At 31.3% G+C, this 18,584-nt stretch overlaps 1 protein-coding gene across 9 annotated transcripts in view; it reads left to right on the top strand.

The window, feature by feature from the left end:
* LOC145316567 (uncharacterized) overlaps nucleotides 1–18,584 on the top strand; it is a 104,140-nt gene that overhangs the window by 46,690 nt on the left and 38,866 nt on the right. For all 9 annotated transcript variants that reach the window (XM_080157160.1, XM_080157159.1, XM_080157158.1 and 6 more), the window contains exons 12-20: nucleotides 30–153; nucleotides 1,562–1,669; nucleotides 6,254–6,379; nucleotides 6,508–6,576; nucleotides 9,230–9,285; nucleotides 9,949–10,118; nucleotides 12,359–12,453; nucleotides 14,143–14,265; nucleotides 18,259–18,468. In XM_080157160.1, the coding sequence (XP_080013286.1) occupies nucleotides 30–153; nucleotides 1,562–1,669; nucleotides 6,254–6,379; nucleotides 6,508–6,576; nucleotides 9,230–9,285; nucleotides 9,949–10,118; nucleotides 12,359–12,453; nucleotides 14,143–14,265; nucleotides 18,259–18,468 (1,081 nt within the window). The remainder of the gene's footprint in view (nucleotides 1–29; nucleotides 154–1,561; nucleotides 1,670–6,253; nucleotides 6,380–6,507; nucleotides 6,577–9,229; nucleotides 9,286–9,948; nucleotides 10,119–12,358; nucleotides 12,454–14,142; nucleotides 14,266–18,258; nucleotides 18,469–18,584) is intronic.

Raw genomic sequence — 18,584 nt, 5'->3', positions numbered from 1 at the left:
CTTTATTTGAAATAAAATTACTTTTTTAGGATAAGTGATTCAGAGAAGACGAAGCTGAAGTATGAGATAGAAAGCGAGTTGAACCGGACTGTTTGTTTGCCTGGTTTTTGTACAATTAAAAGCTTCTACTGGAAAAATTCTTTGTTGGCTCAGGTTCAAAATTTAATCTGTACCTCAAAAAAGTATGTTAAAAAAATATTTGCCCCTAAAATGCAATGGAAGCATTTTGGTCATATAACTGCTCAAAGCTTTATCATAAGAGCATGTGATGTAAAGTATCTTGAAAATGAAGTTTTATCTTAAAATAACAAAAGTTCTTTCTAGGAATGACAACTCTTCTTCCTTTTTAGGTACATCGTATAAAACTCTATTTATTTTATTTACTACAAATTGTCAAAATTGCATTTAACCCTTCCTTTGGTGAAGTATATAACATTCATCACAAAAGTAAACTTATAAAAAAAGTAAAAGTATATCTAAGCGGCTCAGAAATAATTCGCAACTTCTTTAACATTTAAAGGAGTGTGCAGGGGGGATGTTACACTATTTTTGTAACCAAACAACAACACAAAGAAATTCAACAACAACATAAAAGTGTAACGGAGGCATCGGTGTTTCCACAGTTTCGTTACAGTTCAACATTTGTACCACATTAAATCAACTGTCATGCCAAATCTTAATCCTGTAACTCTTTATTTTGGATGAGTTTAGACCTGGGTTACAAAAGATCCGCTCAAACCCCCAACCCCGTTTTTTGACTTTGGTAAACTGTACATTATCGTTTATTTATCTTTATTTAACAGAAGCCTAGTTTATATTCATAGAAAAAAATGCTTCGATATGATGATATGACTGCTGGAATGGGGCGCAAATCACTTGCTTTCGTTCGTCCACACTTCCCTTTGTATTTAAAATTAGACCAAACAAATTGAATAGCTTTGTGATAAGTTTATTATATATATTTAAGGTGACAATACCTTGTACAACAATATAAACATAATGAAAGGACATTATAAAACTATTTCTATCCATCAACTTAATCCTTTTCAAACCCCCCCCCCCCCCCACAATCTACCTAGAACTCTGCAGCTTCCTATTATATTGAGTAAATTACACCAATTCAAAAGTTAAATTGGTAAATGCGGTGAATGTTTGACCATGTCTTTCAACCATTCAATACAACACAATCAATACAGAAGGGAGTAAGGGAATCATTTTAATTAAAACAATGATGATAACATCCATGAGTTATACAGGGTGTTTCAAGAGAAATGATTTTTAAAAAACTATGCACATAAAAAAATTATAACAAATGCTTTGTATATTTGGAAAACCTGTTATCGGACATTTCTGATTCAAATATTTAAAAATGATAATTTCAGCAAATCCTGCCTTAAAAACCGGTTTTTCCAAAGGCCTTATTTTTTAAGATAAGGTTGTGCAAAAGATGCTCATATTTTTTAAATATAAAAAGCTATTTCATTTAGCAGTTTACCTTTACTTACAGACAGATGAACAGCCAGACTGGCATTTCGTTACTTTAAAAGCTGTTTATTTTTAGGAGTTACTAATAAGTTTTCAAACAGCAGATGCCACAATTAACCAGAAGCTGGCAGAAAAAGATCCAATACGCCTAGAGGACGGCCTCATTATTCACCTGAAGGCAGGGGTAAGTTATTAAGAACATAGTAAGTTTAATATGGTAAATTTTTTTGATTGTACTGTCGGACTGCTCTTCACTATTTGTGGAGTAGTTTGCGATAATATGAATAATATCTTGTAAACTAATTTCTTCATTTATGGAATGTGTCCAATTTAAAAAAAGTACATTTCATAGAAAAATAAATGTTATTGACAAGTTGTAGCAATGCTAATATATATTTCACTTTGTCTGTCAGTCAGTAAGTAACGCTATTGGACAGATGATATTTTCTCAGCTGCTACTAAAGTTATAACTCTGATTTTTTTCTTTTCAATATTCCCATTATTATTGGGCATTATTTTAGTATGTAACATCCACAGTAGTCCGATTGCTTTAAAGCAGCACTTTAGCCCAGGGAGTAAGGGAGGGGACAATGGGCAGTTAATTCAATTTTATAGTTGTGACCCTTTAAGGTTGAAAACCCAGATATTTCCAGATAAAACAAGTATTTGCAATATAGCAACCTTTAGTGGAAATTTTTGACTTTTTGAATTGTTTTTAATTCGAAATGCACCATCCTTAAACTGATGCTTTACTACAAGCCTTTGATTCTAGAGATCAAAACCCTTGTTCACAATTCATTTCCATAATTGTTATTATTTAAACTTCGGAAAATTAAGGAAACATACCATTTTACTTTTACAACATCTTTTACCCAAATTTTTTTATTGTATTTATTAAAAAGCTTAGACATGAAAAAGCCTTTAAATAATTATATTACAAAACTTACTAAAACAATTACCTTCCTACAGAACTTTTAACTCAAGTTATTTCATTTAACGAAATAAAAATGAGATACCTTGCGTTAAAATTTCATACTACATAAATAAAATAGTTGAGAACATAAGTACATCTTAATTTTAAAGATCTTAAGGTTTAAGTAACATATCTTAGGATAACTGGTAGCTGCGCTCCTAGCATCCAGGACAGAAAAATAAAATAACACCATCTTGAGATTTTAATGATAAACAAACCTTGAACAACTCAGGACTTCGTGAATTTTCCCTAAAATTTGGAATTAATTGGATCATTAATTACAGAAATATTAAGCTAAAGACAAAAAACTTTTGCCTTTACATTAAATCAATAAGAAACATCTAACATGTCTAAAGTAACGAAAAGAGCTAACCGTTACGGACGTACAAATGTGCGGGACCTAATTATAGGAAGGCTTTGCTCATAATAACTAATAATCTTAATATAATTTCTTTCTACAACGCACTAATCGGAATGAATTAACATTAAACAAGAATTAGATATAAAAAATGTAATTATTCAATCAAAATATTCTGTCTGCTTGTTATTGTTTATCTTTTTGTTGACGCGCTAGTTTGCCGCGAGATTATGCATGATTTTGCGTGACGTCATTCATAATTGGTCCCCAAGATTGGTTAGAAACTGCTAAATTCTTGCATGTTCCCTTTAAGCCAGTCCCCAAAGTCTGAGACTCCTAAAAATTGAATATTCGATCCATTGTCCCCTCCCTTACTCCCTGACTTTAGCCGCTTTTATTTTTTATCCATTTTAATTTTTTGGGGGTTATAGAATCAAATTTATTTTATTTTCCGTTCTGTGTGTTTTTGTGTACATAGATGAAAGGACAAGTTGCTTTATTTTTGACCGAGCATTTGCTTGGTACATTTTTTTTGTGCTTCTCTACTTATTGGATGTTGCATCCTTGTTTCATTCTGAGCAAGATTTGAAATTTTGTATAAAAGATAAATTCTTGTATGTTAGAAATGCGTATGTTGGACAGAATAGTTTTCTTTTCATGAATTCTAAATACATCTCATGTTGTATTCCAATATAAAAATGTGAATGTTTTGTATATGATTTCATAACAAAATGACCAGATCAGTTAAATACTAAAACGGGGAGGTAGATTGTGCTAAAATTCCGTAAAGGTGTGACTTTTAAGGCTTAAAAATAGTAGTAGAACAATAATATTCACTATATATGTGTATTCCTTATTGAATAGAACCATAGACAAAAAATTATATATATTTATATTTAATGAATAATATCATTCTACTACTGTTTATAGCCTTAAAACTCATACCTTTACGGAATTTTAGCACAACCTAACTCCCCCTTTGTCTCTTGTTGTTAAAATAGATTTAATTCTACAAAAATGGGTAAACCAGTGAATTTTTTTAGACAGATTTAAATATGGTATTGTTCGGATTTAGACCACTTATATAATATATAAGGTTACAGCCACAAGAACAACACAGAGAATTATACAGACAGACAACATTCTTTTCTATAAGAAGATGTATACTTTTCAATTTACAAGGGAGTACAAGTGTTGGTCCTTTATTTTTTTGTATAGCGGATGGTGGTGGTCACATTTTATATTATATTTTCATAATTGTGTCACATTTGGTGGCAACAGTTGCACAAAATATAACAAATATATCACATTCAAATTATTTTATTTTAAAAATCTGTTTTTTTTCGTTGAAATTCTTCATTTTTCATTTTTTAATAGGGTGAATTTTATAACTATATTTTGAATTTACCAAGGACAATTATGCCCCATGGTTAGCAGCTGCAAAGCATTATAAATTAACTAACAGGGTGAGTAATGCATTAAATGAAAGGAAAAAAACAGAAAGAGGGACGTATGGACAAACCTTAATAAATCATAAAGAGATCTCGAGTGGCATGGTCTCGTTTTGCTGAGCTGTCCCCCAAGGATGCATAAGTGTTTAGCAATATCTCGAAAATGTTTTGATATGTGGAACTACCTTTTTTTATATTGGTATTGATCCTGGACCGCTTAAAGCTATTTAAAAGGATATTTTAACCCCCAAGATATTTGACTACATCATCTATCTCCAACTTTTCTATAGAAAAAAATATTTTTCATTGAAAAATTGATAAATGTTTTTGTTAAGACCAGATATTATCTATCTTGGAAAAGGGCGTCTAGTGGTATTGAGAGCTGAGCAGCTAGCTAGTGGTTTTACTAGTAATATCTTTAAACATGAATGTACTGTACATCTTATTTATGGTACAACACATATCTATATACATAGATACACCATTCATATACAAATATATATTTATATTTAGAGTATTGATTTGATCCATAACAAAGAAATTTGAAAATCAAGAAAGGAAGGGATGCAAATATTGATTCAGAATTACATTCAAACTAACATTTTCATTTCAAGAAAATTTTAACGTTAAAATATTTATTATCTTTAATTTCATTCTAGCGGCTTCGCTCTTAGATACCTCTACACACCTCACTTTAATGTTTTGTTTTTAAAAGGTAAACTTTAAACATCCAAAGTTATATAACAACAAGGATCGCAACATCTATAAAGGCAAAGCTCTAAAATCAGATAAACGGACAAACGAACAGTAACTGTTGTCGAGTGTCAAAACTTAAAAAAGCAGAATATTTATTTAACGGTAATTTTTTTTATAAACTTGTTGCAAAATCAGCGTTAAATGTTGTCAAAATCAGCATATTTTGAATGGATATACAGACTTTCTGGTAATGGTTATAGAGTTGCTGCGTTTCTAAATAGTACCTTACAGTTATAGGAATCATCCTGCCAAAATCAGAAATCGATAGGGCAATTCTAACATGTCTAAATTAACGAAAAAAGCTAACCTTTACGGATGGATAGACCGACCCTAACTATAGAAAAGCTTGAGTTTGAAACAAAATCTTTAAATACATAGATTACATTTAGAAAGAATCCGACACACAACATGTTTTACAATAAAGTGTTTCAAAGTTCAAACATTATCGTATTTATAGAAAACCTTTTAGTGATACAAATATATTAGAAACCTAATAATAAAAGCATAAAATGAATATTATCATTTGATTTAATCGTGATTATTAAAATTAAACTTATTCATAGTTTGAATTTTTCAATAACATTACCTAAGTAGATTAGATTAAATTAAAATTTTATGTCAGAAATAAATCAGCATTATGCATTTGAAGTTTGTATCTAGGTACAGCGAGCTGTAATCTACATTTTCCATGAATATGAAACCCTCTAATATACACACATTAAAGATAAACCAAGATGTACACATATTGAGAGTCCTGGCTTCTTCCAAACATTATTTACAGACCCAACCCCTGGGACTAACAAACAACTTGGGACTATAACAGACAACATATTCAAACAAACTCAACCCCTTTTCTTTAGTTCACATAACTTTAACATTTACTTGGAGAAATTAATTCTAGATTAAGTTCTGTCTAGGTACAAAATTAAAACTATTAAAATAACATAAGTAATTTTTAAATCAAGAAAATAAATAATCAATATTCAAAAGACAAAGGAACGTACTGGCTTTCCTTAATGTTTGAGGGTTTTATATCTTTCTTTATGGAAGGGTTTCTCCCCTCTCACAAGAGAAGTTGCCCAAGAAATGTTTGTTCCAATTAAATAATTTTAAATTTATAAAAAAAATTAAGTAGAAAAAAAATACCTAAATTTAGATAAAATGCCAATCAGGAACAAACTCCTGTGAAATTCCTATTTGTACAATCACATGTTTGTATTTAATATTAAGGTAAAGGTGATAAAGATGAATGCAAACAAGAGCAATCCTGTGGCACGGGGCGAAGCTTTGGTGATGACCTGTCAATACTCTGGAGGCCCCAACCTCTCCACCTCCTGGTATAAGGATAAACTTCAGGTATAACAATTATTTTCTTTTAATATTCGTAGTTTAGTGCTTATTTAATGCTAAGCGTTTCTATTCCTTAACAGGCTAATTAAAAGTATTGGAGCTATATTTTGATATTATTTTTTGTTTCATTTAAGATTGAAACAACCAACCCTGAAAAGCTGAAAGCTGATGAAAGATACATAAACGAAAATCCTGTTTCAAATGTAAGTTTAGTTTTATTTGATTTAACACAACCAGGGCTGCCATTCAGCCAATTAATTCCATTTGAAAATGCCGAAAATTTATTATTTTTGGCGTAGTGTTGGCGTAAAACTTGTTTTTTGATGTAGCTGAAGGTATGTGGGTAAGAAGGTGAGAAAAAAGGGAGGAGGGTTCTGAGGAAATTTTACCTTAGAATCAATTGTCTAAATGACATTCCTTAGTCCCTGAACACAACACAACCATTCGCACAGTTGAAAACATATACATACTTATACACACGCAAATCTATTTCATATAATTGTCAATTACTGAGTTTATTTACTTGTTTTTGTAATTTTTTAGTGTTAAATCTTTTTCGGTATCGAATTTTATTATTAGATATGATCGTCCTTTTTATTGTTATGCTGCTGATTTTAGGCATAGTTTTAATTTACTTGTAGCTGGTGATTATTGGGAAATCTGTCTAATATTATTTAATCTGTCACAGACAAAATGATCAATACAAAATAGGAGAATATTTATTTTATTCATTGTAAGAAATATAATCCACGCGTTCTATATAAAGGTGTGTGCTAGACGTAAACCTTAAGGATAAAAAAACAGAAAGGTAGCTCTTTCAACATGTTGACACTCCGACCCTTACATAACTATTCCGCACGCCTCTAATTTCATAGTTATTTGGTTGCAAAGCAACCCATTATGTGGCTTTAAATAGATATTTTTTTTTATTGAAAAGTAGATATATTTGAATTTTCTAAAAAATAATTTTGTTAAAAAACAAAAAGTTATTTGAGTAAGGTTGTTCAAAACTGAATATAATGAGTTTTCAATATTGGCAGAACATGCATGCGTATGGGTGTATGTGTGTGTGTGTATCATCCTTACAAGTTTTAAGCATTAAGAAGTCAAAAATATTGATATTTTTCAAACAAGATAGTTTAAAACTAGAAATAAGAGGGGGGGGGGGGGGGGCTTCAATGCAACCATCTCGTAATCATTGATTATATGGCACTTAATTTCGAATTTCGATCTGAAATTTTGCATGAATAATCCTTGGTAGGTATATTTCCCCTAAATCGAACAAAAAGTTGGAAAAGTAATGGCTAACATCTGGCGTTTTGCCATTTTTGAGCTATCTTAAGAGAAAATTAGTCACGAAACCTATCTCCACATAATACTTTTTGTCGCTCAAAAACCTTATCAAACGGTTCTAGCCGGTAGCTGTTGGCACTAGAAATTTCAAAAATGATTATTGCTATCATTTAACATGAATTAAACCAAAACGCACTCTCTGGAGAACTTGAAATTAATTCTATATCATCATCAAAGCCCTATAATAACAGATAAGTTTAAATTTTACTGTTAAAAAGTGCCAATTTGGAAAATTAATTTTATAAGTTATACTATTTAACCCCAAAATAGTAAACTTGTTTAGCATATAGTAAAAGATTATTGACATACAATATAGATAAAGTGTAGAGTGGTGACGTTAGTTTAAACGTATATTAGATTTGATATCAGAGAATGATCTTTAAATTTAGATTCTATTTAATTCTTTTTCACATATTTTGGCCTAGTATCAAATTTAACACCAACATGTTTAGGCAGTTAGCTGTCCATATCACTTATAGTGTAAGTAAACGAATTTTCACTTTTAGGATAATAATGTATCTGTATGTAATAGATGTATTAAATATTATGGATAAATAAGTAGGTATAAATTTAATAGATGTATATTTGTCAATATGTAGGTGTATAATTGACAAATTATAAATTTAATAGATGTATTTTTGTCAATATGTAGGTGTATAATTGACAGCAAAACTGTGTATATGCCAGTGCAATAACTGTATTTTTGTCATACCCCCTAAAAACGCAGGTGTGAATTTGACAGTAAAACTGTGTTTATGACAGCAAATCACTGTGTTTATGACAGTTATATCACTGTATTTTTGCTAGTGGTAAATCTGCCATGTACCCAAAATAGGTTTTAAAAAGTTGACTCCTACGTAATTAATGATGAATTTGCCCTGAAATAGGCAAAAAACAGCTTAATGGCTAATCCGCCAGCCGTTACTTTTTCAACTTTTTGTTCAATTAAGGGAAAAAAAGATCTACCAAGGATTACTCATGAAAAATTTCAGATCAAAATTCGAATTCTAAGTGCCATTTAATCATTGATTACGAGATGGTTGCATTACCCCCCCCCCCCTTAATATAATACCAATATAATAAAGTTTATCATTTTATTATAATACTAGCGGCTAGCTAGAGGCCTCTAGGGTAACTTGAGAGGGAAGTTGAATCACAAAACCCATTTTTAAATTTAGATTTTAAAAAAAGTTTAAAAAATAGACAGACAGACATCCTGTTACTTTATTATAAGGATTATCAATTAGATCTCATCCAATAATTATTTTAGTGAGTTTAGTACTTATAATAGTAATAACTTATTGTTTTCTCGTGTCTAAAGTATTATCTTTATTGACACATAAAACCTATCGACGACAGTTTGATTTCATCTGATTTGAAATGAAATTTGGTTCGACAAAAAATGTTAGAGAATAATAAGAATATAAGTAGCTATAATGAATATATATAGTCTGAATTGAGAACTTCGTTTTTGATTTTGTCATCCTTGATTTTATTATTTAGGATGGTAAAGTTCTTCATATTGAGAATGCAAACCAATATGACTCGGGCAGATTTAGGTAAGTATAAAAGAGTTGCGGTTTAGGTGTGGTCAGGGGGATGGTCGATTAATCGAGAACCCCTAGAGCTAGAATGGGCTAACTTCGGGTTTAAAAGGCCAAATTTATTTTTAAAAACACCACTGACAACCCTACCCCCCCCCCCCCCCCCCCTCCCCGGCCCCCTCGCCCAAACACCTAAACCGCACATCCTACTTTTTAATTTGTAGCATATTTTAATATAGATTATTTTCATTTTGATTTGATTTGATTTGAAAGTAGTGCTAGCATTTAAATACATGGTTTTGTTGGACACCGAATAAACCTTCCTAGACGTATTTTTAAGAAAGAAAAAGCCATTATTACAATAAAAGATTGCTAAAACAAAAATGGTCATTTAGTCTTTATGTTTTGTTTTCTAAACCAATTTTATTAAATATTTCCTGTCATTGTTTCCTCTAAATTAGCAAGAAAGAGCCTGGAGAAAAGTGACTATGGACGAACAAACAGACCAACATGCAAAACTTTTTGAATAGCTGCTCTAATTTTTAATTCATATTCAATTTTTTTGTTTGTATATGAATATTTAATACCTGTATTATAATACTGTTATTATTTTTACTTGTTATGTGTGTCATAAAATAAATATCTAATCTACTTGAAAGTAACATTATTTGTCATTAGATGTGAAGTAACTGACATGGGAGAAACAGTGGCTAAGGACCTGGATGAGCCAGTGCTGGTGTCCAGGCCTCCAGATCTGGCCGTCCTGCCAGCGGCCATAGTCCTACCACAAGTTGGAAACAGGATTGATGCAAATATTCAAGAATCAACTATTTTTTGCTTCATCAAGGAATAATTTTCAGTTTTATTTATCAAAAAAAAACAATGGAATATTTATAAGATATTACTTTTTTATTGCATTTTAATAATGAATCATTTGTATGTGATTAATTAATGCAGTTTTACTGTAGTTTCATGATTAGGAAAACCGCGCTGTATTGTATCGTTTTAATGACAATATTCAACGAATAATAAAATGAAAATAAAAAATGTTATATTTCATTTAAATATTAAATATGCGACCCTTTTTTAAAAAAAAACTCTTCAATTGTCATGCTCCTAAGCTGTTCTAGAGATCTTATATATAAAATTACGGATATTTGTCTTAAAAATCTAATAAAATAATGAAAAAGTTGTTAAAGCAAATGTACACGCTAACTGGATGGAAGTACTCATCTAAACCATCAAACTGTTGTTTTAATGTTTCTTTATTTTTGTTATTATGTCTCTCATTCACTTCAATTACAAGTTTTTATAATCCCTTGAACGAGGTTTTTAACTAGGCAAGACTCCATTTTTCAGTCAGTAAAAGATTTTAACAAGAAAAGAAATAAACATTAAACAGTTATTATTCAACAAACATATATCATTATTTTATTTATTGTAGTTTTAAAAGCGAAGCTTTTCTATAATTAGGGTCCGTCCGTCCGAGATAGATAGCTTTTATTCGTTATTTTAGGCATGTCAGAATTGTCCTATCGATTTCAAACTTTGCATGATGATTCCTGTAGTAGTTAGGTACGATTTAGAAAGCGTAGCAACTCTATAATCATTACCATAATGTCCGTACGTCCATTTTAAACATGTTGATTTTTTTAACTTTTTTTACAACAAATTTTTATGTGATCTAATTATCCGTTTGATCTGATTTTTGGTATATTGATTCCTGGGACAACAAAGAACAATATTATAAGCGACGCAACTCTATAATCAAGTCCTTAAAAAGTAAGTATGTCCATAAACATTATCCTGTATCAAGTAGTTTTTCAACAAATTTACTTACATTTTTGCTTCGACTCTTTCGATACTTTTATATTCTGATTATTCAGTTCAGACACTATACAAGTGTTAATGTCCGTTTGTCCTTCCGTTTCAGTGCTTCGCTTTTATGGATGTTGTCATCCTTGTTTTTTTTACATAGTCAACGTCCTTTTTTCTGCTCTATTTTAACCTTTTTGACAACTCTTGAACTAACAAACAAACTACAACGTATTTTAGGCTATAGTAGTGCCACAAAGAGATTGGCTGGGACACTTCGGGTTAGAGACACCCACAGGGGCTAGGAACATGTATTAAAAAAATATGAGGGGAGGTATGGTGACCCATCTATCGGTTCGTAGGGTTTAGTTATATTTGTTTTTGGTTTTATTTCCAGTAATTTTACTAACTTTACGCCTTTTTTTTTGAATTATTTTAACAAAAGCATTGTTATAATCGGACGTAATCATTCCCTCGAATAATTAAGGAAAAAACTGTTTGTAATATTTGTTTGTATTAATTTATATTCCTCGCTGCAATATAAAAGTTGTAAAAGCAATTATTCCACCAATTACAGATTCAGATCTCATATTAAATAGAGTTGCAGACCAAATCTGTGGATTCATTATTACTTGGCCAGCCATATCGCTCTCTGTTAAAACATTTGCTGTTCATTTGATAATTATTTCTTAAAAACTAGTGGTTTCGCCCCTAGCCTCTAAGCTTCAGACGGAATGACGGACGGAAAGACATAGTTCTGCTAAGAATTGAAGCTCACTTTACAAACCTTCAACCCAATCAACAGCTGTTCTTATTTACCTATTGTATTTTATTTTGTCTTAAGATATGATTATTATTAGAATTGTAGAAATTTCAAATTGCTTAATTATAGTAAAGCCAAGTGTAAAATACTTTTATAAACATTCTAGAAAGCTAAAAGTTTATGTATAACTTTCTACCACATTGAAAATATAAATTTTTGATCGCCATTTATCGATATTTTTTTTATCCATTTATTAACATCACATGCTTTCTTAAGCTAATAAAATTGCCAATTTTAAGACAAAAAGTCAACATGTGTGTGGTAATTTCAACTGATTATGCTAATACTTAATACGTGTTCATATTTGCCTCGCTGGAAATGTCCCGCAAAAAGAATACCTTAATTACGAAATCTCTTTTATATCAGGAACTTTGGATAACCTTGCTTTCTTAAAATTATTATTTATATGTTAAATACAAGTTAATAATCTGAAAATTAAATGATTTTAGGGTCCACTGCAAGAAAAAAATTTGTATACTTTCCAATGGTTTAAAAGAGGTGTACATCAGAGTCCGTCAAAAAACAAAGAAATTCGATTTGGTCAGGTACATATTTTTTTTATTCAAAAGGATTTTTTCTCACTTTTAAATGAATCATTAAAAATGTCATTCAGAGAGAAAATAATTCTTTTTCATATGAGCTAGTTTCAATTATTACTTAGATAGGTATACTTATATATTTAAAAAAAATCATTTCTGTCCCTAAATAACCAAAAAAGTAGCGATTTAAAATGTATACTGCTTTTCGGGAAATTCATTTGGTCCTTTCTTATGATTTTTTATTTCTCATTTTTATACATATACTGCTGCAAATATTCCAAGGTATCGAGTTTAATGATTTTCTAATTTTCTCTCTTTGTACAGTAATTGATTTTTTCGCCCCATGTCTTTCCATCCTGTATACATATGTTGTTGCAATATTGGCAAAACTTATCAAAACTTTCAACGAAACATCCCTTGATATAATATGTATAAAATATATACACCCAGTCCCCCCCTCCATCTCTCTCTCTTTCTTCTCCCTGATTCAATATCTTTATGTATTCATAACTGAGAAGTTCTGTTCAATATGTGTGAATATTGAAAATATTAGAATTGATTCTGCATATGCAGAGTGCCCAACGATTCTGCTTTAATATATTCTTAACTTTTTAATATTCAACTTTAGCAAAGCATTTTATATAATTTTGATTCGGTTACTTTTTCAGACGTTGGATACTGTCAATTTTTATTCAAAACTAGGAAAATATTTTTTTAGCTTTATTTTCTAATTGAAGTTCTAAGTGCACGGAAATCATATATTTTGATGATTTATCCTTCCTAGATTTTAATTAAATAAGAACAAGTTTGCTTGCCACACTGCACTGTGTAAAATAATATCTAAGATACATGATTTGTCTATCTGAAGATACACATAAACTTTCCATTTATTTGTATCTCAATATTTTTTAAAAATACATATTAAATGTTCTTCCCTTTACTAACATTTTAAATAATGCATTACAATTATGAGACTTCTTGACCACTCCAATGCAATTGGGAAGGGTTTCCCCCCCCCCCCCTCAAGACTTCACAGCCCCCTGAATCGCTGTGTACGCCACTGGACTAAACTATCATTCAAACTATTATTACAAAATATAATATTTTATATTTATTATTTATAACCCGAATTATATTCTTTTATGTTAGTAAGGGTTAAATATAAAGATTCTACTTGTTTTTTTTCAACTCTGGTGTTGTGTGAAGCATAAATGACAGGCGGCGCAAAGATGAAATTTTATTGGATTACCTTGATACAATTTTCAGACTAACACGGAATAAAAACTTTGCAAAAAGCTCAATACAAATATCTTTTCCTTCTTCTCTTCTCATCCAACCTTTTTTTACATGCATTTTTATACAATTGCTTCTTCTTTTGCTGGGTTTTATAAAAATAAGTTAAATAGTTACAGTCACACTTAAAATTCGTTTACAGTTTTTACAAATAAAAATGTAATACGAAAGGTGTTCTATGATCTTAGGTAGTTTAAAAAGATAATCTTATAGGTCCAAAGCAGATTTATATTATAAATGTGGTGTGGATATGGAACCAATGAAATTATCCTAGAGATAGAGTAACTCCCCTTAAAATAATTATTTTTGAAAATTATAAACAGAATTATTAGAATTATGTAAGAAGAATTTAATCTGATAGAAAAATAAAAGTTTATATATTAATATTTTTAATATTTGTAGGGACCCGAGGAAATAGAAATGTTGGAGCTGCCTGTTGGAAGCCTGCTAAGGTTGACAGGTATCTTCAGCAGTGCCAAGTACACGTGCAGAGCTAACATGAACAATACTTCTTCACAACTAGAGGTCAGAATAATCTTTTACTTCAAAATTGTGGTCATCATACGATCATAAGTCCTTTGACAACTAACTGTTTAAATGTAACTTTTCCCTAAAAGTAGGAACTAAGCATTGTAATTAGTTAGGCCATTCATAGCTAATGGCATTTTTTCTACTCTTACTAATGACATCCTGCGTTTAATATAGCACCCGTAGAAATCAATGTCATAAGGCGGTTTGAATTAAACTTGTCGAATCTTCAGCAACTAAGGGGTGTGTTGATTCTTTAGAGTAATAACTCAGGTTTTTGTTGTTGTTGCGTAAATGTAATATGCCGACATAATAAGACATACAGTTAAAGGCTTTGTTTAGTTCAAACTGTATTTAATTATCATATTTAGCTAAAGTCTCAAAACAACTCATCCTTTAAAAAAAGTATCAACAATATTAGTGGCATTAAGGGGGGGGGGGGGTTAATGCAACCATCTCGTAATCAATGTATAAATGGCACTTAGAATTAGATTTTCGATCTGAAATTTTGCATGAGTAATCCTTGGTAGGTCTATTTTCCCTAAATCGAACAAAAAGTTGAAAGAGTAACGATTAACGGCTCAGCCGTTTAGCCGGTTTTTTTGGCTATTTTTAGGGCAAATCTGTCAAATTACGTAGGAATCAACTTTTGAAACATATTTTTGCTTTAAATCATGTGAAGAAATGATACAAAAAATCATTTTTTAGATTTCTAGTACCAGCAACTACCGGTTAGAACCGTTTGAAAACGTTTTAGAGCGGAAAAGAGTATTATGTGGAGATAGGTTTCGTGATGGATTTACCTTCAAAATAGCTTAAAAATGGCTAAACGGCTGAGCCACCAGCCGTTAGCCGTTACTTTTCCAACTTTTTGTTCAATTTAGGGAAAATAGACCTACCAAGGATTACTCGTGTAAAATTTCAGATCGTGATTCGAATTCTAAGTGCCATTTATACATTGATTATGAGATGGTTGCATTAACCCCCCCCCCCCCCCTCCCTTTAACATGATTAGAAATTATAAATAGCGGAGAAAATAACATTTTGTCAAACAATAAAGTAATTAACAGTTTTGTACCTTTTTTGTGCCCAATTCATAAAATTACACATAATTACATTGATTTATTGAAAATTTACTAGATTTTTAACTAATATTTCATATTGTGTTATTTCTGTGCAGCTTCTGTAAAATCTATTTCATATACTAATTTGCAAATAAATAAAATTGGATCAAATTTTACTATTTGAGTAAACTGTACTTTTATTCCCATCTAAAATGTTTATTATTGCTGCGCTTCTGTGATTGTCATTTTTTTTAAATGTACCAATTGCTGTATTATAAACAGACAATTAATCATCTTAGTTGCTTCAGCTTAAAATGAAATAATAGAATATTCAAGTTAAATAGACTTTACAATTGATAATGTCATTCATTTTAAAATTTTCAACAATTTCAAGGAGAAAATCAAATTTTCATCCGATTTATCCCCCCCCCCCCCGCCCCTCTTTTCACTGCCTCAATCAAATCTTATATTCTCCTTTTTATTCACCAGCCCCCCAAATTCCTTACTTACCCTCTCTCTAAATTTAATTTATTCCTTCGGCTCCAGTTTTGTCATTTTTATAAGTGAGTGAAATTTTCTTTGTTCTTTTTCAAGTAAAAGTTTTGTAAGCCTCTTCTGAATTGAAATTTTGCTAAAACTGTCCAAATCTTAGTTCTTTCCCATAATGCTTATTCTTTATCATAGAGATGGTGCTGTAACACTTCATATAATTACAATTAACTTTCAATTAATTTCATTAATATATCTTTCATAACACTAACTACTAAAATTCCTACTCTAAGAATTAAAGCTACTATACAAGTTTTTGTGCCTTTCCTTTTTTAAAAATGTAAAATACGCGAGTTACACCAACGAGGAAATGCTGGATGGTTGTCCCATAGAGTAGAGGTTAGCGCACTACGCTTTGGTTGGGAAAAACCGAGTTCATGTCCCCCCATAGTTTTTGCACTTGGCTGACAAATGCCATTTTAATTTGTTAGTTTCAAATCACTCAACCTTCCCTGATATGCCCAAAGGTTGTAAGGGAGGCTTAGTATGCAACAAACCCGCGACCGTGGCTCAACACGTAGCGCATCCGCTCGTCGTCGGGAAGGTGATAGGTTCAAATCTCGGGCCGACACCGCGTCATAACTAAAGACGTTAAAAATAATTCCTACTGCTGCTATGTTAGATGCGTGACATAAATAGTTAGAGTAGGGGGAATGCATTGGCCCAAAACAGGCGCAACTCGTTACCATGCACAGTTGGGACTTCTCAGACAAAGGTCGTGCATCACAGAGAGTTGGTTGTCTGTTGGATGTTACTTAACCTAATATCCTTGGGTGTTTGGACAGAGAAGGGTGCGTAACAGTCATCCTTAGTTCTCCTGGATTGCTGGACCAGGACCTAGACAGTACACCAAGTCGAAATGGTCCTGGACTGTAATCACGCCCGTACTATTTAATCTACTAGTATGCAACATCTGCCATAATTGTAATAATTGAGTAGCTTCAACGAGAATGGGGGGTCACCTTGTGATGTAACAATGAATACAATCTGTTGTGCGCAAAAAGCTTACTAATTTAAGATTGGCCAAAGGATTCTCACTTCTAATATTTGTGTGCATCTGAATCAAAACTTCAGAGAACCAGGGATACAAACATACAAACACAAGGACGTCCTAATAGCTTTAGTAACCTGGGGAATATATGTTAAACGGTATATGATTCAGATTCGGTGCCGTTAGTCAACTTATATTCTTCGTTATTGATTAAATTATGTTTATTTTTTAAAAGTATTGATTAATTTTTTAAAGAGAGTAACTTGATCGCAATATTCAGTAAAATCGGTTGCAAGCTTCCATCAAATGCGCTTATTAGGTCAAACTGTACAGTTAAGAACAGTTAAACCTAATAGGCACATTTGACTTGAAGCTTGCACCCAATTTTACGGAATACTACGAAAAAAATGAGGCTGTTGTTTATTTAAAAAAAAAAACTGTTCATAAAAGCTTACTGAATATATTATTTAATATTTGTATGGTGAATAAATACGCACATACTAACTTTCAACATTACAAATCTTTATAAATGGTTCAACAATTTCTTTGTTTAAGAATTGAATGGGCTTCTCTCTCTCTCTTTATTTTGAATATTCGTCACTTTCCCGCTATTTGTTACGGACCATATAAGTCCACCACCCTTCCTTTAGCAGCGTAGCAACTCTATACTAGGAAATTAAAAATATTAACTTTATGTTAAATGAAACCTTACTTCTCACTGTATCTACATTTATATTTGGTTACCGTAATTCTTTGGAAAAAATTTATATATTTTACAAATATTTCTATGATTTTTTGTTTCAGCTTTTTTTCTGTGCATTCGATTTTTCTCATACCTGGCCCATGCTGAGCTTTAGCCCGTAGGGGATACTCTTAAACAAGGGGGGAGGGAGGTCCAGTGGTTATTTAAAAGAAGATTCCTGAATATTCAAATATATTCATGGCTAGGGTTTACATGGGATAATTATATTTTAAAAATAAATAAAACAAAATAACTCTCTGCAACTGTACTTAAATAATCTAAATCATATCATTCTAGAAAAAAAGAAGTTAGGTTATACCGGCGCATCAATATTTATTGGGCCAAATTTTTAAAACTTACTAATAAACAGATTTATAAAGAACATTAAATTGGAATACAAATATTATAGAAATAAATAATGATTTAAATGAAATTTGGGTGAACTATTGAACAGACACTGCTAGCGTATTTTACACTGGTCTAAAAAATATATTCAGGAAATGCGGTTTACATAACAAATAACGTAGATTTTTTTATGGAAGGAATATTTACTTATTTTCATGTAATGATGAAAAGAGCTGGCCCTAGTTGATAATAGCTGCGCTTCAGAAAATAGTTAGATTTAATATAATTGTTTTTGTTAGATTCCTGTTGACGTGATATCGTCTAGCCAGATCAGCCACAAGACTTGTCCTCATGCCGACTACGATCACGGCTACTGGCCCATGGCAGGACTGGGAACACGCGTGAGTATCGAGTGTCCGGATGGTTATGTTGGCAGGATGGACCGTCGGTGTGGAAAGAATGGTACAGCTCCTCTGGGCAGCTCTGGAAAATGGGAACCAGTAAATAAGGTAAGTTTGGCATTAACCCTTCAATTGGAAGTTGGCTACAAATAATTATTGTGAAAAAAAAGATATCATGATGCCTCTGATTTGTTATGTTTAGCATGGTCCAAATTTCGGTTTTG

This window comes from Acartia tonsa, chromosome 4, assembly GCF_053477335.1.
Source record: "Acartia tonsa isolate MP-2025a chromosome 4, ASM5347733v1, whole genome shotgun sequence".
Taxonomy (NCBI): Eukaryota; Metazoa; Arthropoda; class Copepoda; order Calanoida; family Acartiidae; genus Acartia; species Acartia tonsa.
Note: the sequence above shows the minus strand (reverse complement) of the source record. Positions and strands in the feature narration are given on the sequence as shown.